Here is a 23184-nt window from a genome sequence, read left to right on the forward strand (position 1 = left end):
CGAAGTTATGCCCAAGGCTGCACCCAGTTCCATTATCTCCTGCGGCAATAAGTTTGCGTTTTATTTCCATTACTTACTGTTAATTCAAGCTTCATTGCGTGTTTTACATTTTCATAACTCCCTCTTCATCCTCTAAAAGTTCTCAATATAATAAAATACCACTTTGGTGGCTATGGTCAAAGCACTTTGTGCAAAACTTCGAGGTGAAAACACACTGGTGTTTTTCACGCTGGTGTGAATCCAGCGGGCGACCTCGATAAAATATCACCTGTGGCTGGTTTGCGGTTTGTTTGGATCTTTGGCGATTATAGCTTCCAATTCTCACCTTCATTCTTGAGTGCGGATAGGTGCAAGGCTCTGGTTCTAATTCTTACGGTGACGTAGCATTTTCGGAGAAATATCGCGCCCTATTTTAATGCTGCCCACACTTAGCCACGCAAATAATTACTGGTCATGGGATGGTTAATATATTGAGGGTACTGGGTGATACGGATATTTATCCATCTGGAATGACTTCCAACCTCGGTGCTTTTTCATTTTGAGCAGTTGCTTGAGACTGAAATTTATTCATCCTCCTTACACCAAATCACTTAATTGATGTAGCGCGATACTGGGTTTCTTTGGGAGTTAAAAGACAACTAAAAGCTCAAAGATGATGGATTCAAGTAGCTTAGTGATCTAATGACTTTGATACATTCGAGCCTGCACGCTAGTTGCATAAGGTACAGGAAGGGTCTCATACAAGCCAGTGTCCTAGAACTCATGGCCAATAAGGTGTTGCGTGATAATTTATCAGACTAAATGCCCAATGAAAATAGCTAAAATTACCTCAGATTGTCAGTCACGAAATGCATACCAATAAATCATCTGGAAAGATGGTCAAGCATTGAGTTCCTTTTATATCGTGGCAAGGATATGGAATATGAGTACGTGAGAATTATAAGAGAGGGAAAAATGGAAGGGAAGTCCTGCAAGGAAGACAGGAAGTTAGTATGTACTTTGGTCAGATAAAGGACACAATAAGAGGCTCTTGGCTCTTGTTTGAGTAGATGTTCTTGGCTGAAGGAGTCCCTGGAGAGCATTGCATATTGAGGAGTCATCGTCTCCATTAAGAGTGGGCGTCATGGGGGTCAAGGGGAAGATTCCTGAATCCGTGAGCAGTCAAGCCTCTACCTACCGAACGTTGAGGCTCACCGTTCTTAATGGTCATTGATTAGTATGAAAACTCGACGCCACCAGTAAATTAGAAATTCCCTCAACTCCCTATTTCAGTGATAGTATTTTAGTTTATTTTGCTGGGAATATAAAAGAGAATTTACACGCTCGTTAACAAGGGTCAAACTTGGTCACATGGTTAAAATGAACGGATAAAACATCTCTCAATAATCCTCAAATGCATTACGACTTCCTTTGAACAAAGTTTGAGCTCTAGTGGCACATCTAGTAGATAGTATGAAAAAATCCTAAGGCCTGAGGAAATCGATAGCGGTTATGTGAGATCATTCATCGCTTGGGGAGATTAACAGAGAGAGTTCTGCAGAAAGCTTATATAGCACTATTATGCAGTTTAAGTTGCAAACTGCCTTTCTTAAAACATCGAAATACTTGAAAAAGGTATTGTATGACTACTCCGCCAAAAGGATTATTTTAAATAACGCATAAATTAATCCCGTAAAAGCCTGAGGGTTGCGCACAATTTTGATTCTTTTATTTCTTTTGTCTGTTACAGTGATTGCATTATCACTGAAGTATTAAAATTTTTCCTGATTTTATTAATGAAAAACCAAAAATATCATCAATATGACGGCCTTGCACGACAGTTCATGGAATCTTATATCAAAGCAATATAATAAGAGATGGATAAAAGTCTTTGTGCTCGTCAAAAAAAGTTGTGATATTCCGTTTTAGTTGTCAACTCATTACCACAGTATATTCAAGCTCGAATGGCAAAGGAATATATCCTGGACTAATATGAAAGCATAGTACCCTGAAGATTAGTCAAACCTGCGCAAACCACGATTTATTTTCGGTATCGAACCTTTGATAACCCTAAATGGTCCCTTAAGGAATGATGTTGCGGCAGCTCTCAAAGAAACATAATTTCATGCGACTATTATATGGTGGACAACTTGCATTGTAGACAGTGTCAGGTGAATGTTTTGTTGCGCAAAAATTATGCTTAATCGTGGCACCCTTGGTCAATCGGCTAAGGCTCCCTTCCATGAAAAACGAATTATGATAACAGCAGGAGTGACTGGAAAATGAATATCATCTTCCCCGGGTTTGCATTAAGGCTTCGAATGAAAAACAGGTGCACCAAATGCACTTTCGGTTGGAAACCAGTTTTTCATTAAAGCTTGTTCTCGTATAGTTTTTTTTTAATATTTATTTTACGGTTAATAGCCACCTCGGCGGTTAATATAAAGCGACACTTTCTCTTGACCTCGAAATTTGTTAGTTAATTACGCTGGCTGTGGTGACCGGGTGCCTCTGCGTTGGAACGAGAACGTAATCTCCACCCAAAAAAAGAAATGCTTTTCTGAAGTAATTTCTATGGAATGAAATTGGCAAGAGCACTCAATTGTGGATAATATTGAAAAATGGGCTGAAGGGACAAGTTTAACGTAGGTATTTTATAGTGATAGAGGCAGGCAAAAAAAGACCCCTTGTTGATTGGTCATTCACATTGGTCCACGGCTGGTGCTCACTTGCGTTCAAATGGACTCTTAAATAAAGCGGGAAAGTTATCGTATTTTAGAGGATATGGCAGATCTTAGCTGCTCGCTCAGGAGTTCTCCAGCTCGTAGGACCTATGTCTAAAATGTTTGGCGCTATGAAACACCTCGCCACCCTAGATATCTTGAAGGACGTGCATGTTCGCAAATGCTAACTGATATTGAATGATATCCTGTAATATTTAGGGAACGGGAAGGGGTGTGTCGTTTGCGATGTGACGAAGACATGTATTCAACATCAGGGGGTTACACAGGCTTTATTATCATTATCCTTAAAATAAGTGGCTGAGTATTTGGCTCATAGCTTCATTCCCTCCCAGAAAACGATCACTGTATGTTAGTGACTAATTAATCCCAAATATCAGCCATTTATTGATTTATTACCATTAAACATTAATTGACTGGTTCATTCCCCATAAGGGCTCTCTTTCTGGCTTTCCGCATCAGGGTTAAGGATCAATCAGGTAGCTGAGGGGGGATTTTTTTAAAACCTCAGCCCCCCAGAATTTTTTTCACTTGTAGCAAGTATCCGCTATGCATCAGCTGAGGTAACCACTTGCCCAGGGGCTAACGTTTAACGTCCGACACTACATTTTTCGACGTGAATACATTTCTTTTTGTCTCCCTATATCGAACGATGAATTTAACTTTCAGCACTATGGATAAGAAATATAGCGCCGACTAATGTAAATGTATGATTTTCCTATGCGTTCGGATTGACAGCAAAATATCAGTATTGGCAACCGGTATACCTTCCACTCACCACCCGAAGCTGATGGCTACGTGACCGCAAAGGATATTTATTCGGCCTTTGTATTTTTTTTCTACCCTTCATCCCTTTACATAAGCCCTTAACTTCCTCTTGTTCACTTTCTCCGTTGGACTCACCGAAGGTCACTACCAACAGGACCACTTTCCAAAGTTACCGATGTCTCAATCACGGTGGAGATGGGTGGGCGAAGATTTTTCAACACGCACAAGGCTCGCCTGCGCTAATGAGATTTTTCAACAAGTGACCACGACTTTCATCGAGCTGTATCTTCACGACCATCTATGGAAGCCCATTTTCTTTTGTCCATTGTTGACAACCCTTAACGCAATTCACGACACAATCTAATGATATTGCTAATGAGATTTGAAGGGCTTGGTGGAATGAGGGGTCATTCCACACTTCAGAGATGTATACGTCTACATAATGCACTACCAGCCTTTTTTTTAGGGCATTTGGAAGGTAGTGACTATCCACCAGGAGCAGTAATCCACATTGGCACTTCACGTTTATCAAAAAAAAGTGTAACTAAAGTTAAAAGTACACATATGTGCAGGTGATCCGAGCTGCCACCAAACATGCATGTTTCATGCAACACAAAATTTTGATACAAACCATTTCCGTAGGGGCTCAAAATTTGGTAGCAACTGGCTATTTAGTGTATCTATGGGTTTACCGCGACAATATTAACCCTTTGCGGTTCAACGTCGAGGCTGGCTCGACAGGTCTGGAGCAAGCATCAGGTCCAACGTCAAGTTGAGCTCAATATCGCAGGGTTATATAAGGGGATTATGCAAGGGAAATGTTTCAGGAGATATCACACATACATGATTATTAAATAATAAACTATTTAATTGAACCAATAGCATAATATTACAGTCAGTGGAAGTTAACTTCGACCGCAAAGTGTTAAAAATGAAAGATGAAAAAAATGCAGTACGAATTCAGAAGGAACAAAAAATATGAATTAAACGAGGAAAAACACATGCAATCAATCGTTGCGAGTAGAGCATTTTATGGATATCAGTCATTTCATGAATCGCGCAACTGTTAGTATCCTGATCGTACGAGGAGGGAATGGCATCTAAAAATCTCTTCGTCATGCAGTCTATTTCCTTTATCATCCTATCTTGACCCCTTATCCTATATTACGAAGGTGATCGTAGCATATTTTTCGCATCATCTGACAAAAGCAGCATAAAATAGGTTCAACAGATTCAGGCTTCAATTGGTGGAAGTTAGAAATATTTAAATAAATAAAAGATCGTAGCACTTTTCGACAAAATTTTTTACTGCGCACCACGCGTTTCGGCTCACTGAGCCAACATCTGGTACAAGAACTTGTAGCCTTTTATCAGATGATGGCTCAGTGAGCCGAAACGCGTATTACACAGTAAAAAAAATTGTGGAAAAGTGAAAAAGATCTTTTATTCATTTAAATATGTATAAAATAGGTATGTTTGTTCATTGTATTCCCAATTCAATGGTGTCAATATGTGGTAGTATTACCCTTTTCGAACTCATGTGAAATGAACTTACTTCTCGTAAAAATATTTTGTAAGGAACCAAATTGAGTGACTCATTCGCCCTGCCCCATTGCAACGGAAAAGGATAGTTTGTAGCATATCGAATTGCTGCAGGGCGAAGGAGAGAAACGATCAGGACATTTTCATCCTCAATCGGGGACGGCGCGTCCTCGTCGTTGCCTTTCTGTTTAGCGCCTTTGCGGTAGCTCATCAGCAGTGAATCCATGTTATTCATCGCGAGACGAAACGGATGAGACAAATACACATTCCAGAATAAATATTTTCATTTGGGCATGTCCAGGGGAAAGTGAATTCCATTCCCACTTGGGATATTCTCAAATATTTAACTGAGAATATCTATTTTTTTGATCAATATTCTCATTGTATCGGCAAATAATAGTTCTGTGACTATGACGTAAGAAGTAACGTGACTAAGAAATTAAATTATTTTATGTTATTGCAAATTTTTTAAATTATTATTTCCCAATTTTTATTTGAGCATTCGTCCCTATTTCCTCAAAGAAGCTTTTGTTGCTAGGTGATTGATACGTAAATCTAGGAACTGATGAATTCAATTAAGTAGCCTATAATTATATGACTACGTATTAGACTCGTCTAGTATTCGATAGTACTTGTTCTACTGTGTTAGAATATGATTATAATCCGCTAAGTTATCCTTTGACTATCCCGTTTCATTCACAGCCTACTTAAATTTTCCTCTGACCTTGCTACCCCGTTGTCTCGAATGATTAGTCCATGAAGTGACCACCTCTTCAGTTTAACGTGTCATAGTGTGACACTGGCACACGCTTTCCTCTTTCCTGCGCGACCTTCAGTTTTTTTCTTGCTTTGAATGAGACCTTGTTAATGTATAATACCACATTTTTTAGCGTGTTAAGATCTAGAATTATTTTTTAAATCTATCCGAGCGTATGCATTGTGCCGTGGTCAGCACCCGGCTATGACGTTAAATTGGATGAGACGATACTGGTAGCAAAGGGATGCCGATACTTCCCTCGGCAAACCAGGTAAGGCATAGAAATTCCAAAAACACCGTTGGATTTCAACAGAGAGGACGGATATCTCCTTCACAGGGCCTGGAGAAGACTCATCTAAAAGACAGTCAGTCAGAGAGCCGAACCCAGCCAGCCAATGGTATGTAAGCGAGGCAGAAACCACACGCCGACGCCTTCGACCCGAAGACGCAGGCCGAATAGCCGGCGAAGCTGTTGCCCTCAAGCCAACTGACGCGGAAGAAAATCCGAGAAAAATGCAGAAATTAAGTCATCTCCGCGGAAAACTTCGTTCTGGCGTAAATTAATTTAAAGATACAATTGTGGTCCAGATAAAATCATAGGTTATTGACGTGTCGACCGTATTATTCACCAAAATTGACTTATCCTTGAACCCAAGTGCGAAATATGTGAAGTATTGCGCCCAAGTAGCAAGTTTTAGCGCCAAACAATCGAACAAAAGCAAGGTTACTCTGCTTTTGAATCTCAGAGTCAACGCCATGTGATCGCGCGGCAATCCCGGTGAGAGGTCATTTTCAAGGTCATAACCTTTCTAGCGACTTTCAGAGAGATCTTGAACCGGTTGGCACGTCGCGACGACGCGTCGTTGGATGGCCTGCTCAAGAGTTTGGATTAAGGAAAGGAAATCAGATTTCATCAGACGTTCTATTTCTTTTTATGTAATTTCTCTGTATGTAATTTCATGAGCAACTTGACAATGTATTTAACTGCATATATTTCATGTTTGACGAGGGGTTAGATGGAAGATGGGACTTTCGAGTCCCAATCTCGCCCAATAAAGAAGTTTATTATTATTATTATTATTATTATTATTATTAATCACCGTTTGCGCAACAAATACCGCCTATGCATTATATCGGTTAAAATAGCCATGTTCTAGAAGCGGAATTTGTCTCTTCGGAATAGCTGCACTTAATTGCTTAACAGGGTATGGCTAACCATCAAAGTGCTCAAGGTGAAGTTGATGGGAATGTGGACAATAAGAATATGCATGAAACATAGGATATTTCGGAGAGGAATGGGGGTAGGAAATTGATCGTCTGTTTATTCAATTATTGGAATAAGATGGAAACTTTGAGCGTAAGACTGAACCAGTGACTTAAATTATGATATAGAGTAATGAGCTTAAAAATGAATAGCTCGCGTGGAAAAAAAAGGAAATAAGAATTTTTTTTGCTTGGATAGGAGAAATTATTTGCAAATATTTTATTCAGCTGTTGGACTGCGAAAAAGACCGCCGTGACCATCTTCACATATCTTTACCGTCGCCATCAATTAGACTGATTAGGCAATTTTCGCATGGACTGGTTACGGAACATTAAGTATTTTGAGGGGAAAAAAATACTATAATTTGAATGATAATCATCAGTTTTCGTCCTCGTCTGGGTAATGAATTTGAATTTTTCTTATTGACACGCAATGGTTGCAGGAAAGGGGTCCATTAAATCGTTTTCGACCTCTCTCGTCACGGGGCAAATGGAAAGGATTTTCTCCCTTCCTTCTCGCGTCCTTATGTAATATTCTTGGATTCGAGTACGTCTCTTTGAGTCCATCTCAAGCACCCGACGAAATCCGCCATCATTAAAGGAGTTTTGATGATGGAACACGCTAACCACCTGTTGCATCTCTTCTCCCTGTCTGACTCTCTCATAAAGAGTATTCGAGAATTATTTGGATATCCTTCAGACGGGTTTAGCGCGCAGCCTCATTCCAAAAGTGGAGACCTAATTTTTTTCATGTCTCTACGTTTGAATGCTTTCCTTCTTCTTTACATTCGTCTTTCTTATCGAGACATCGCCCGTTCAAGGTGGTCATGATGTTTTTCTTATTTATTTTTACATTTCTGCTGCACTTTGATAGTGAGTTGTATGTCTTGCAAAAGAAATTTGACAGCATGTACATAAGAAACAATTAGAGTTGCCTCGGGTTCGATTTTGTCGTGTTGCTCTGAGATTTAAAAAAAAGATATATAAGATACTGTCCAAAATCCAAGTTATCATCCTCCGTTGGTGCAGTTTGCTTTGATGTAAATGATTCTCAAATGTAAAATCTATTTGTGCGAAAAATCCACAGAGGAAAAATCATTCGCCTTGGCCGGGATTCGAACCCGGATCCCTCGATTTCCGGCCGAGGCGATCGAGGGATCCGGGTTCGAATCCCGGTCAAGGCGAATGATTTTTTTCCTCTGTGGATTTTTCGCACAATTTGTGCATTGCGGGTGACTCCGTAAAAGTTATCACCGTTGTTAGTCCCGGTATACTTAAATAAAATATATTAAGTTTTCTTTTCTAATTTAGTTTTACTTCTTGGGCGTTGGGAAAATCACAGAAGCATTGACAAAGGGTGTGGAATTAGCCTTTTTATTTTTAGATGATAACGCTGATGGTGCAGATAAAGTTTTAAAATTTATATATTTACCATTTTAATAATAAAAAACACTTTGTTACTTCCACAAAATTCACAATTTCTATTTTATTACCGGTTTCGGCTATTACACCATTTTCAAATACATGTATAAAATAGAAATTGTGAATTTTGTGGAAGTATGTACATGTATTTGAAAATGGTGTAAATGCCGAAACTGGTAATAAAATAGAAATTGTGAATTTTGTGTAAGTAACAAAGTGTTTTTCATTATTAACATGGAGCCCTTCCACCACGTAAATGCTTCAAGTTTCGATTTAATATTTACCATACCATAAATTTACCACAACACCATTGGGTTTGTCGTGCGCTACTCATAACGCACTCAAAGTGTGAAGAAGATCGTGTAAATCTATGCTCCTTAACTACAACTGGGCAAGAAGAAAACCGTTGACGGGGGTTCCTATTATTTGGCGCGGAAATGCTTGGGCGAAAAAAAAAATCGCCGTCCCAGAATCGTTTGAACAAACAGACATGCATTTACTTAACGGGATCAGATTGGATTGTCGAGAGGGACGGTAGTGACCCACGGCCTGAATATGAACCTTTGAGTTTTGGCTGAAGAGGTGATGTCCACTGCCTAGGCATCTTGGAATGGAGTACGTGCGGTACAAACAAAAAAAAAGAACGAAAGGTAGGGATGATAAGGGATTTTTGGGCTAAAAACCACTGGTTTCTATATTATTTACGACATTTCAGAGAATTGAAAAGAAATTTATGCAAAATAAGTTTCTTTAGCACTATACATATTGGCCGTTTCTACGAATTAAATATATGCGGTCGCGGTACTCAATTGCATTGATACTTAATGAATCGCGAAGTTATTTTTAAATAAAAGTATTTTCAAAGTAATAAAAAAGTTGTGCATGGAAGAATTCATTTGAATGCCTGTTGTTTAGATAACTAAATCCGTGTTCAAGTGAATATGAATATTGTAAGGATTTTAACTTCATGTCAGCCGTTTTATCTGGCTTATATTGGTCACAGTTCTGAAAAAAGCGAAAATTCTCTCGAAAATTGCAAGCTATGGACGGTTGCGTATTCTTCAAGACGAAAAAACTTGAACTTTAAATCATTATGTCCTCATTTAATAGTCAGGAATGCGCAAAACGTCGTAAATAGCAAATGAAAAATGCTGAAGACGGTAATTTGGATTATAACACTTAATAGTGTTCCTTCATATCGTGACCGTCGAAAGGGCACGTTTAATTAATTACGATGGTGAAAGGGCTGTAGAAAATTGACTCAAATTGAGTATTTGCACGTTCTTTCTGCATATTTACAATGTAAGTGAGTATTATCTAGCAGAATTACGTCAGGTTATTAGATCAGTGAAGAAACCGCTTACCTTCTTACGAATGCAAGCGAATTAGACTAGAGTGAAGTGCATAGAGAGTCCTGCATCTTGATAATGAAGGTTAATGGGTTGAGATAAATGTTAATAGGAGTGTTTGTTGCATATCAGAAAATTAATTACCGTCAAAAAAGTTTTACTTCATAATTAAAAATGCAGGTCTAAATCAAGGCGAAATATGACGCATGTGCACTTGGTTTAGATGTAAAGCTGTCAAGTAATTGGATAGATGATAAATGAATAATCAGATAGACTATTGGTAGGAGAAAAAATAAGCATGGGCAAAAAAAAATACTTATGAGCTATATCGCCGAGTCAATACTAGGGTGAAATCAAGGATGCTGATTTCATTGACGTTGATGACTGAAGCTGATAGCTATTACATAGATAGAAAAGGTCTCTTTAGGTCTAAAGGAAATTTTTTTCTCTTGAAAATCGACCATTAACGGTTGAGAAATGTTGGCATCACACTTACGTCGACGTGCTGAAATAACCCAAAAGTTATTATTACCACAACGCATATCCTGAAAAGCTTCAACGACAGCTGCAAAGTTAATCCAGCTGCAAACTCTTTTCGGTAAAAAAAAAAGTCACAGTCATCACCTCTTCCACGACTGTGAACAACGAAAATAATAAGGCGTAAAGAGAATGTCGGTGGAATATGGCGAGAAGAGGGGTTTTGACCGCGAGAGAAGGCATCGTGATGTGGCTCAGGCCCTCAATTTTTGGGAGGAAGTGTGGGGGAGGCGGGATGAGGAGGTCACTAGGGCAGACGAACGTTTCGTCAGGAAACGGCTCGCCACGCCGCCGCCATCGCACCTCCGGATAAGCAGACATCTCGTTCGTGTCTATAAAAAAATTTATATATATTTATAAAAAAATTTATAACCATTTAGCCCGTCCTTCTTACACCTAGGCTAGTTTTCGAAGACTCGTATCGCAAGGATTTCCCACCTCCAAGTCAAAACGCGGAATATATTTATGTCCAGGTGTCCATAAATGTTTTAACCAAGGGGATTGCATTGAGGAGGCCCAATTCCATCCCACAGAAGGTTGATTTCTGTTGCCACTTCGGTTGCATTTTAATCGGTTTTCAAAAATGTCCTCGGCGCGGTGATGAGTGCAATGCGATCCAATTTTTCCCGTTATTTTGCAGTATTATGTTTGTAATTGAATGGAATAGCATTGGAAAGTTATGAATTTGATAAATAACATCGTCATGAATCTAAACTTTGGCTGAAACCCCGAATTATACTTCCCTTACTTATCCCTCTGATTATTTATCAATATTCCCTCACTTATTTCCCCGTGAAATTCGGATCAATTTGTCCGTCAGCGACGCGAGTGGCGACTTTTGTAAACCCATTTAAATGCACGTTGATTGACAACACATTTAGAGGTAGACTTGAAAATCCTCTATTGTAATATTCGTGGTTTTAACTCCGCATGCTATCCCCGACCCCGGTGGCGGCGGGGTTAAGTCCTTGCCTGCCACACAAGAGGTGACGCGTCACCTCTTGTGTGGCAGTCATGACGGGTGTGCGTCCCGCCTTGGTAGGTTGCAGGGCTTGGATGTTTGTGTACGTTTGATTGTTTGGTTAAAACCCCAATTTAAAAGGCTAATGGTGCTGTTTTCGGTGGTACAGTGATAAATAAATGATATGTTGTCATATTAATAGAGAGCTGGGTCAATCAAACGATGGTCAGTACGTTGATAAATATGTAAGAGATGAGTGACTTGGCCATTTATAGATAATGGAAGAAGAAATATTTTCCAAAAGAATAATGAGGAGAAGTTATTATTCACAAGAAGAAAAGGCTAATAGAGATTTAGATGGGTAGATAATCTCAATGCAAACATGTTGCTAATGAACACGAGGAATGGAAGAGAAGAGCGAAAGACAAAGGCAGCCGAAAATTTTGGAAGAGGTCAAGGCTCAAGGTGCCACGAAGAGAGAAAAGTGGAGGGAGAGAGTTAGAGAAAGAGGGAAAGAGAGAAAGAGAGAGAAATAGTGAGAGAGAGAGAGAGAAAGAGGGAGATAGAGAGTGTCTATAAAAATTTATAGGATCATTCTTAATCCATAATGAAAGTATGGATACCTACACTATGTGGAACGTTTTTTTATTTATTAGCTAAAAGCATGCCCTAAATGTCCTACATTTTTTACCTTAACCTTGTCACAGTTTTGAAACCAACTAAAAAATAAAACGTTCGATGGAAAAAGGCTAACTATCTTAATCGAAAAAAAGCGTTCCTGTGGCTGGCACCAAAGTATTTCTATCAGTTCTTTTGTGGTCGTACATACATGAGACCCTTGATGAGTTTTTTTGTGAAAGAGGTGGACAAGCACTGATTGCAATTTAACTTAGAGAGTGACAAATTCTCCCCAGTCATGACATTTTGGATTCTCAATGTTCTCGCAATTTTGACTGAATACACCAATCAGTTTTCTCTCTCCTAAAAAACCGTCTACAGGAAAACGTTCGTAAAGATATCTTCAATTAATGCAGAATATCTATTCTTTTTTTTCAACTTTGGTGGACGATGTGAAATGGCGTGGATCTCCTGCGGTAGTCATTGAGTAACACGCTGACACAAATATTTCGGCATCGAGCACCAAGAAATCCGTTAGTATTCACTCGTTCTTCCTTGAAAAGCCTTTTAAACGGAAAGACTCGGTTTCGCTTAAGAGGAGCCAGAACCAAAATTTTTGGGAAAAAACGACCACCACTCATCCGCTGAAATCCCGAACGTGGTTGTCTTTCGGAGTGGCTTTATTGTCTTGGAAACCAGTCGAGGAGAGTAGAATGGGGCAGCGTTATTTTTTCTAATGAGCCAGGGACCGTCACGCTTGGCTGTTTCCAGGTTTCAAGGAGGAAAAGGAACGCCCACATATTGAAGGAGAGGTCGTGCTGAATGACGCGGGAACGTCATGTGAGAAAAGAAATTTGTTTCTTGGCTGTATTTATTTTGGGATTGGTGAATTACTCACAAATGTTTACAATCGGTGCGTAAATTCATCATCATCACTGGTCAGCAATCCTAAGGTTGGTTTTACTCAGCTCTCCAATCCTCCTATCAGCTAATATTTTCACATCTACGCGTTTTCTTCTCATTCACATCCTTCTTTATCAGTTCCATATATTTTGTTCGATATCTTCCTTTATCGTTCTTGCCATTCACCTGTTCTTCGACGATTGTCTTCAACAGGCAATCATGTCTCAAGATGTGGCAAATAAGGTTGTTCCGTCTTCTTATCAAGGCTTTCATGAGCAGGGACGCCGACTTACAAAAAATATTGGGGGGGCCCAAACCGGGGATCTTGCCCCGGGAAATTTTATAAGTAGTGAGTTTTAAGTTTTTTAAGCATTTTAGAAGAGTCATATGATCAACATTAGAACCCTGATAACTAGAATCTCGATATCTGGACACTCAAGGGAAAATCAACAAGCCTGACACATTTTTTCCTCACATCCATGACGAATTTTTGAGGGGGCTCGGGCCCCCTCAGGCCCCATGGAGTCGGCGCCACTGTTCATGAGGCTTCTCTTCTTTCCTGCTCATCTTAGTACTTCCTCATCAATAACTCGGTCGATCCATTTGATCATCATCATTCTTCTGCAGCACCACATTTCGAAGGCCTCTATCCTTGCTTTCTCTGCTGCTGTCATTGTCCATTCCTCACTTCCGTATAGTGCGTAAATTATCAGTATTTTTATGCGATTAGTACATGACCCAAACCTCACGTATTTTTTCAATGAAAATTCTTCTATCGAAGAACACCCAACACAGCATACAAAAAACCAGGCATGTGTGCTAACGATCCCTCATAGCGTATTTAAGGTTATTACTCTAGGCGGCTTGTTGCAATTAGCATAATTCTCATTTTTATTGAAATAAAAATATTTTATAATCTACCTACGACTTTAGGCTAACGGATTTAGTATACCTGTCGATATTAAAGATTTATTCTGATTTATTTTCCCATTCCATTTAAGTAATTGATTATTTCTTTATTCTTAATTAATTGATTACTTTAGATGAAATAGGATAAACATTAAATAATTACACAAGATGAAACAAAATGTTTCCCATCCAGTCCGGAGTGCGATGCTCGAAGCCCTTAAAAATCTCTTGCCCGGTGAAAGTGAAGACTTCTTGATTCTCAAACTGTGCCGGTAGTTGAAATTTGTGGATATAAAATGTCATCAGATGTTACCGTGTAAGGAAATGAAGAAGAAGGTGTTAGTAGTGCTTCTGACCTTAGTATTATAGTATCACTTCAGGTGCGTATGTCAAGTTGGAATATTCTTGACAGTTTCTCTGGAAAAAGGATACCTTTCAAATTCTTATGCGTTCAACAAAATACATCTCTTGCCATGAAGTCGTGCAGATTTCTGACTTATTTGCCAAACTAATTCAACTGCATTTGGCGGATATGATGGGACGGAATAGCGAATCAAGTAAAACGTATTGATTATTTATTGTCAAACATTTATTAATGACTTATTACTTGTCTTTCAAATCTTTCGCTTCATCTTCTGGTGTAGCATTTGGATAGTAAAAAAACCTCGCTTTTCTGGTTATCTGCCAAACTAATTCAGATTACATGAACGTATATGCGTTATTAGCCTCCTCTGGTACTTATGGCTGGAAGGCATGTTTCCTCAAAGTCACGCCCTAAAAACGACATAGATTAAACATATTCAAACGACCTTTCGGCATTTCATGAACGACCTTTCTGGTCGTATATGGCCTTTGTGACCTTTATTTACGCTCCACAGTATCATTCATCTTTCTGTCCTCTCTCAAACCAAAATAGCCGCCAAAGTAGACGAAATATTCCTCACCGTGATCCAAACCTGGCTCACCTCGGCACATATCTCCATTAAAATGGCTGACGTGTTATGGACACTCGCCGAATTGATAAAGAGGTGGGCTTAATGGCTGCCTTCCCGACAGATCAAAGAACGGAAGTGGTCCTGTAGGACTGACGAGGCCGTGAGGAAATGGGCATCTGCTTCGCGCACGTTTCACAGGCAAGGAGAACGTAATTTGCTACACCTACGTCGAGGATCCAGTTCGCGAGCGGGAGAAGGAACTCGTCCGGTGGGTGCGGTGGGGGCGCGGGAGAGGATGAGGTGGACACTGGCCGTCCTCGGAAATGACCGGGTCCATTGCTACACAGTCGCGGGGGAATGTGACCCTGAGAGGACGGAGCACGGAGACGGAAAGCACGTAGCCCATGGAGGAAGCGACTGGCCTTCCGCCGACAACGTGCAATCTCGAGGCGGGCCATTGTGATCACTGATCATCCACGAATTCAGGGTGATTCTGTATCTGTAGTCAAAGTCGCGGATAGTGACCAACCCGACCTTCGCCTTGGTGACATTTCATTGGTTCCAGTATCAGCTAGTTCTTCTTGAGGTCACATCGATTATTTTGTTCTTGAGGTACGCATACTTTACATTTTTTAGGATACAGTTAAAGGGGCAAATCAATTCCCCTTTAATACCCTTTTTTCGCGGCAAGTCCTTGTTTCAAACTTTAATCATGATAATGAGATTTTCGGGCTATGCAGAGGAAGTCCCTATTTAACATTTGACCGTTTCTAAATGTGAATGTTTTGCTTCATAATTCGAGAGACGAGAAAATGCTTAGAAAGTTCGGCTCTATGCACAAAGAAAAATTTCAGCATGATAACTTATGGCCAAGAAATGAAGACCATTACGCGGTTGGAAACCCGAGATGAATGCAATCAAGCCATTCACCGGGAAAAACTCAGATTCTTCACAACGGTAACTTAAGTTTTTCGTCGAAAGAAAGACAAATTTTTACCAATTGAGCGTGCGCCATGCGTCCTGCAAACCTTTACGTCAATAAGTACATCATTATTGTAGCTATAGTCGTCGTCATGCGTAATTGGTGGCATTAGTTCCCAATGTATATAATTTTCTACACCTAAAATTTCTGCAATAACTTATACATTTTTCCGCGTGGTGTAGTGATAGGCATAGCTAAAAATGTAAAAATATGCCTTTTTTCTATCAGACTATCATTTGGCAAATCCTTACATAAGGTCGAGTGTTGTCAATGTAAATGCTGGGTTCCTCGTAAAAAGGATACAATTTTTTGTACATTATTTTCCCAAATCAGTTGATCGAAGATTTTCACGATGGCCATTTACCGCAGGAATGAAGGCAAAAATTGAGCTTAAGAATCAGGGATTTTCTCATCAAATGGGAATTAATCCAATATCCTTGAGCAATATTTATGCTAAGATATAAATTTTAATGTTTCAGGGCATAAAAACTGTTTTCTACTTCTATCAATTAAAACTTGAAGGTGTAAGATACAGTGTAGAAACAACCTTTGTGAAACAACTGTATTTTTCAATGCAATATCGCTATATTAATTATTCAAAGAGCAGCGCTAGCCAGGTAGTCACCATTGGCATTAGAAACTTGGGGTGACGTTATTTCGGTAGAATTTCCGCCCTTTTTGGTACATATGGTGAACCTCTATTGGGGACAAGTGCAGTCTTCCGTCCGTCTTCTGGGATGTCAATCATGTTCACTTAAATCTATGGAAAGTTTTTCTTTTGATAAATGTTTCTGGCATTTTATTATTGATTAACATCGTAAATTACTGATCAGTTTAATAGTATGTGAATTATTATGGATTGCATGAGTAATAGTTATCCCTAACGCATAGTCAGCCAGGGAAAAGAATTCAAAATAAACCATATTGGGTAATTTATTGCTCTCTCTTCGTTCGTTTGAATTAAAAACGTCAGCAAGGTAAACTTAGCAGGCGATGCAATAAACACTTTCCCGTTTTAGTTTCAATTTTATTTTCAAGCTCCAAATCTAATGAATAAATCGCTGCGAACGCATTATGCATGTTTACTCTCAGTAATTGCGGGAACATTGCAGGATATTTTCTTAGACTACTAACTATCTATGACTCTACAGTCTTTCCAGCCAGCCACTCAACAATACCTGCTATGACGTGATAGTTTGAAAATTTTCAAAGTATTAAATAATGCAGTCATTATTACGTCAATTCTACTTCATTTTACACGTCCTCGTACGAATTACTCTAATTTGCAAGCGTAAACGTTATAAGCGACGGCCTAGTTATTAATTTATTTTTAATGAATCCAACGTTTCACAACATTTCTAAATCGCGGCAAATTCCTGCGACGTAACTTTCTGAAAATGGCACCGTAAATCACAGCAATAACTCTGTAGTAATGAAAAGGTTTGCCTATTAAATCAAATTAAGGTTACGACACTGTCCTTGCGCATTCAAGATGTGCGCATTCGTTTGCTTGAGTATATGTCATCGTGCCAATCCTTAATTTCAATATTCTAATGCCGCCGGAGTTTATGGAGGCAGGAAATGCTGCGTAATGTTTCGATATAATTCCGCCTACGATACAGAGAAGTACGTAATTTCCCATAATTTCACTTATAATGAAACTGTATGGCTACCCTATCGAAATTAGTGACGAGGCATAATCATTGAATACGCGACGGTCCGCTTTCGTTTTTTATTGCCAATAATCGCTTCAACTACTCGGCCATGATGTAGTGGCAGTTGAGATTGTTCTAACTTCTCACAGGCACTGTGGTTACGAAGACCTATATTTTTAATTACCCCAGAAACTTCAGAGTTCAAGAGACAAGAGGCGGTGTAGGTCAATAAATGAGGCCATATTTTCAGTGACCCAGAATCGTACATGATATGCATGAAAAATATTCTAATTGAGGATTAATAATTTTAAGGGATGCCGGAGCTCAAGTATTCTCGCGTTTAAGTCGAAAACGCATCGAGTTATGATACGATTATCATATTAACGATGATCCCTCTGGCCATATGTATGAAACCTTTTGTAAACTTTTATCTATTTTTTAGAGTGATTTTAGAACTTCATTGGTAACTAAGCGTTTGACAGTCATGGCTCAAGACTTTTGAATTATCCCACGCGCTTTGCATTTCTTTAGGTTCGTATAATATCTCTACCTTAGCCAATAATGGTCACCCGCAATGCTTTAGGTAATCTCTCTGAAGGACTAGAAGCTAGTTCGGTCGCTTGTCTAGGAACGAATTATCAGAACTCGGTGAAAACAAGAATATCTTGGCAATTAAATTCTAAGAAAGGTCGAAAGAACTCGGGTATGCTTCGGTTGTGTTTTCAAAAGACAAATTTACTGCGATGATGACTTAATCAACGTATAATAAATCCTTTAACGCACGCTTCGGTTATTGGCCTGGTAACAGTATTCCTCTAATTAATTTGTATTCATTCATGGGTCATTTGTATACATGGGCCGTTAAGATAAATGTGAATATCAACCATCGAATCAGGTTATAATCTGTGAAACTTATTTATGATAACGAACAAATAAAAAATAATAATATAATAAAATAAAGCGGATTGCCCAGGGAGCATTTAATTTGGAGAAACTCCATACAATCTTTGGAAGTGGAATCAAAAGAGTAGATTTCATTCGCGCAATCAAATAATTTTGCCTCTTCAAAATCCATAAATCAACAATGAGTAGATGGAAATTAAATCATAGCGTCACAATTAAGATAAGGTAAGAACGTCAATGTCTTAAGTTGCACTAACAATAAGTTAAAGCCGAAAAATTGTCTCAAGCAGATTGAGCTACCGTGTATGATCGAACCTTTTACTGCGAATATTTTTAGCAGTTTTCATTCGATTTTCACGTTATATATTTATATTCGTTGAGAGCTTGTAATAGAAAGAATAGATTATAAGTATCGTACAGTGGTATATAATGGAATTGATAATTCAGATTCTTATTCCCTTTAATTTTTTTTATTTTTGTTTTTCTTTTCTTTTGTTCCTAAACCACCGAATGCAGCGCATATTGGCCATTTTAAATCGGGGTGTTAAACAGATCTAACAGTTACACGTACACAAACAACCGTGCCCTTGAAAGGGGAGACTTACTCAGGCGGGTCTCGAATCCGCGACTTCTTGTTTGTCTGGCGAGGAATTTACCCCACCGCCACCGAGTCCGGCAAATGTATTTAATTGATCTTTAATTTAGTATTTATTTAATATCTATTATCATTACGTAGCGAATACTCAATATAAAATATTAAATTTTAACGTTCAACGCAACCTTTGAAATATCTAGCATTTTAATTGTTTTCTATTCCTTTTCCATTCCATTCGAAAGTGCATTCAACAGTTGAGTTACATTCTTTTGGTATGCAGCCCGTCCTAAACATGGAATTTTCCATTGCGATTCCTTTTGATTTCATACTTGAATGGCCAGAGTCACCTTGTGTTCTTGATCTCTGCGCTTTCGTCACACTGTTAGATACTCTTTAAGACTTTCCCTGGACCATTGAAAAAAGGCCTCTCATAAATGCAAGCGTGGTATTAAATGCATTAATCACGGATTATCAGTACAGCACATCAGTAAAAAGAACTACAATATACCTATTAATTGCGATTTAGCTTCAAGAAAGATATCTAAGTAGATTTCATTACGTTGATGCACTCGTATTAACGGTTTGATTAATGAAGTTCATTTCCTACTTTATGCCTTAGCGCTCGTAGTTTCCTGAAATTAAATTATCATGGTATTTTTCTCTGAAAAAAACCCATTGCGCGTAATATTTAAGAATTGCATTATGTCGGTGCAGCATCTGAATATCTGATTTTGTATTTAGTCAACTGTTTCCTCAGGATCAGTGACGTCATGGCAAAATTAGCAGTGTCAGAACGTACTTTCCTTTAACTTTTTTTTTAGAAATATGTGTTTTTTTATTGCTAGTTATTATTTACGTTTTATTACAATTATTTTTATTTTGTTTACGAATGTATATATTAGAAATTTTTAGACACCAAAATAGATGAAACCACCACTTGCGTATTATGTCTTTTATTAATCAGTGCCAGCAAGGCGTTCCGGCGCATTCCGGCACCATGGAACCACTGCACAGGATCTATAAATAAAATGTCAACTTGGACCTTTATTAACCCCATTCTTCGTGCATTTTGCTTCGAAGACTTCACGGAAGCTGTACCTTATGTACTTTTATCCGGGCATCTTGGCGGCGAGATTTGTTTTTTAACGCAATATTTTGGAATACGAACAGATAAATATAGTTGTTCTGTTGGGAATAAAATTATGATGAAGTATTTTAAGAAATTGTTGAGTACTTATTCATTTTATTGCTAAGTGAATTTTATTTCTGGACATCTAAATTAACGCGAGATTTTTCCTTATTTGCAGATTTCAAGATGACGGAGATTGCTGGACAGGTTGTGGACCAGTACTTGGAGTTTATGGAGTCAAAGAGTGGTAAGTCTCACGGTAGATTTCTCAGCATTACCATTTCGAGTTTATTTTGAAATAAGTATGCTCAACATATAAGATACTCAAAAAATTCCTACCTCGGTATGATGCATTCCTATATAGAGTGGCATACGTAATAAAGATCTGCAAAACGTATCAGGCATGGGAGGTATCAAGATCATAATAATTCTGCTCTTATCTTACATAGTGAAAGAAGTTAGTTCGATATACCGTAACATCAATGATAATAAATAGGTATCGCCTGGTTGTAAATTTTAGCCGTGAGTGATGAAATATCTTTTAGCAGAATTTAAATCTCGATCGGAAAAAAAGGATATCCAATTAGTCAGCGATGTGTGATTGGACTGTACCCTTGATTTTAGCGACCGATTTAAGCGGCATTAAGGCGAACTGTTTTTATTCTATGCTTATATTCTTTCTATAGCCTAAAAATTGTTAAAACGAATTATAAATGTTATGTAGTAGAAAAATTTCAAGCCCGAAATTCGCAAAAGTAGATTATTATTTATTTGAATATTTTGTTTACTACGTGAAATGCCTTTGTGTGAATATGTAGAAATAAAATTTTAATAGCTAAGAGACTCTCAGATGAAGACTTCTTCTCAATGGACCGTTTTTCTATTTCTCATCCGTGACATTTTAGAATTATCATTTATAACTGAGATGGTAGGTGCGTTTAATTTTTCTTCCGTCACTCGACCATTCCAGTCCATTTTGTATAAAGTATGTTTTCTTTGAAAAAAACTTTTTATTTGAAAAATCATGAGATATAATTTTTTTATCATTTGATTATTTTTATATTTCTATATTGGATTAGGACGGATTGCGAATTTCATCTGTATGGAAAATGATATCACGGTTCTCTCTGCGAGAGTCCGGGTAAGAATCAATAAAGAGTAACATATAATGCTTTTGCAGGAAATATTTTATTAAATTAGCAAAAGGAATTATTATGGGGGGTAAAGCAATTTACGATACGCGTAGTGTATCTATTGCTATACTTATCTGTTTATGAGAGTGAATTATCATTGGTATTTATGAAATACGCACTCAAAAGAAATGCGCACTATTGCAATAGTGAAGTAGATCGATGAGGTTACGCTTCATGCGAAGTAAAATCCCCATGAGGACAAGAATATTCATGAACCTTGCAATATATTGTTGTTGTCATCATGCATGGAAATGTACTTGGCGCGTGAATCCTCCCGTGATATTGACTTCCTCGCTTTTACCATGGAGATTTGAAGTGTCAGGGAATAGCATGCGTGGATGTTAATTGCGCGATCAAGGTTCAGAGTCTTATGCAGAATGATCAACGAGGGTGAAGTAGCAGTGGGAGAATGAAATAAGATAAACTACGTTATTCTAATGTGAACGGTTGCGTAAACCAAGCCACAGTGCTTAGAGTTAGTCTTTGAATTCTTGCTTAGCGAAAAACTGGAAGGAATATGTTTCACAGCCTTCTAGTGGTTATTATCGTGCGCTTAAAATGCATTAAATTCCTACCCTTTATTTTCCTCCGAAAGCGCTTCTATATTGAACTTAAATATCCGCTTGTATCCTCCTCTTTTCTACGAACATTACCAGGCAATCTAACGGAGAGAATGATCTATAGTGCGAGTACGAATACATTTATGAGATTAAAAATGTAGTAATCATATTTCTCGGCTGTATTTCATAATATTATTAAGGCATTGCGTTGACATGCGATGTGGTAAGGTGATATTGGAAATGCTACCTACTTCAGTGCTAGTAGTTTTGTTAAGAATTACGTTATTGAGGCTAGCGTGAAATGTGGTTGGATGCCATTCGAAACTTTATACTTATTTACGACAGTGGTGACTAGAAAGGAATACGTAAGACATGAAGTCCATAACCAATGTGGATATTCTATTAGATGCACTATCCATGAAAGGAGAAGCAATACAGCGAAATGTGAATGGATGACGTTAGAAGTTTTATAAGGTTCCATATGCTTTTATAGGAAATTTGATAACTTTATCAAATATTTACCTCTTATGGCACTATGCGTGAAAGCATAATGCAGCTGCAAGTGTATACCCATAAGGTGGTCTATAATTAATACCACGATGACCATACACGTGGAGGAAATACTATGCGTGACCAAAAAGTGAAGGCCAGGTTTCTGATTATAAAAAGGGAAATCATCTACACTATTATGCAGATTAGGGAATATATCGTAGTTTAGACGCACTGATATATCCTGGTGGTATTCTATCATTAATCAGGCTCAGGTTTGAACACAATTTTGTAAATCGTTAAATAACACCGACTCATGTTTTCAAAGGATTCTTTTTGTGATGTTTATCAGATTCATTCAGCTTAGGAGAGAGATGAAACATTTCTTCCTACCACCATATTTTTCAAGACTTTCGACGACAAATTTATCCAGACTGGCATTTATCTAAGACTGAAGTTCACGTAAATTATAACTTATTTTCGGGTATAATAGTATTTTTCAACAATAGTAGTCACAGGTACAAAATTATTGTTACGATGAGATTTTTTGTCATCTCGTGGCAATCTGTGGGGAAGACTTACTTCGATCAACTTGCCCTAAACAGCGGACTGACTATAGAAATAAATTTTGCGGAATCACGATTAGTCACCCTTAAAGTATTTCCGCAGCCTACCATGCCTTTATCAGCTTCCTATCATCGTGAAGAATGTAAATTGACTTAGCTGTTTACGTAACAAACACTCCTCCATTCTCTTACCTCAGTTATATCACTGAAGTCATCATGGTCATCCGTAGGGGTAGTATTAAATATTATTCTTGATATATCCGTTCGTTCATCAGGTTAAAAAATGCCCATACGTACTCATCAATTCTTGAATTAATGGCTTGTTTGATTCAATAATTTGTTATGAAATTGCGTCGCAATGGGAATTTCTTCGTTGAAATGCTGTGTTCTTTGCATCACGTTGGATGTAATGGTTTATGCGTAACGAT

General features: G+C 38.3%; 1 protein-coding gene across 2 annotated transcripts in view; it reads left to right on the plus strand.

Moving 5' to 3' along the window:
- Window positions 1–23184, plus strand: part of LOC124167101 (elongation of very long chain fatty acids protein AAEL008004-like) — a 102740-nt gene that overhangs the window by 66031 nt on the left and 13525 nt on the right. For both annotated transcript variants that reach the window (XM_046544900.1, XM_046544894.1), the window contains exon 3: window positions 20127–20195. In XM_046544900.1, coding sequence (XP_046400856.1) covers window positions 20135–20195 — 61 coding nt within the window. In that variant the 5' untranslated portion in view covers window positions 20127–20134. The remainder of the gene's footprint in view (window positions 1–20126; window positions 20196–23184) is intronic.

Source organism: Ischnura elegans, chromosome 1 (assembly GCF_921293095.1).
Source record: "Ischnura elegans chromosome 1, ioIscEleg1.1, whole genome shotgun sequence".
NCBI classification, from domain to species: Eukaryota; Metazoa; Arthropoda; class Insecta; order Odonata; family Coenagrionidae; genus Ischnura; species Ischnura elegans.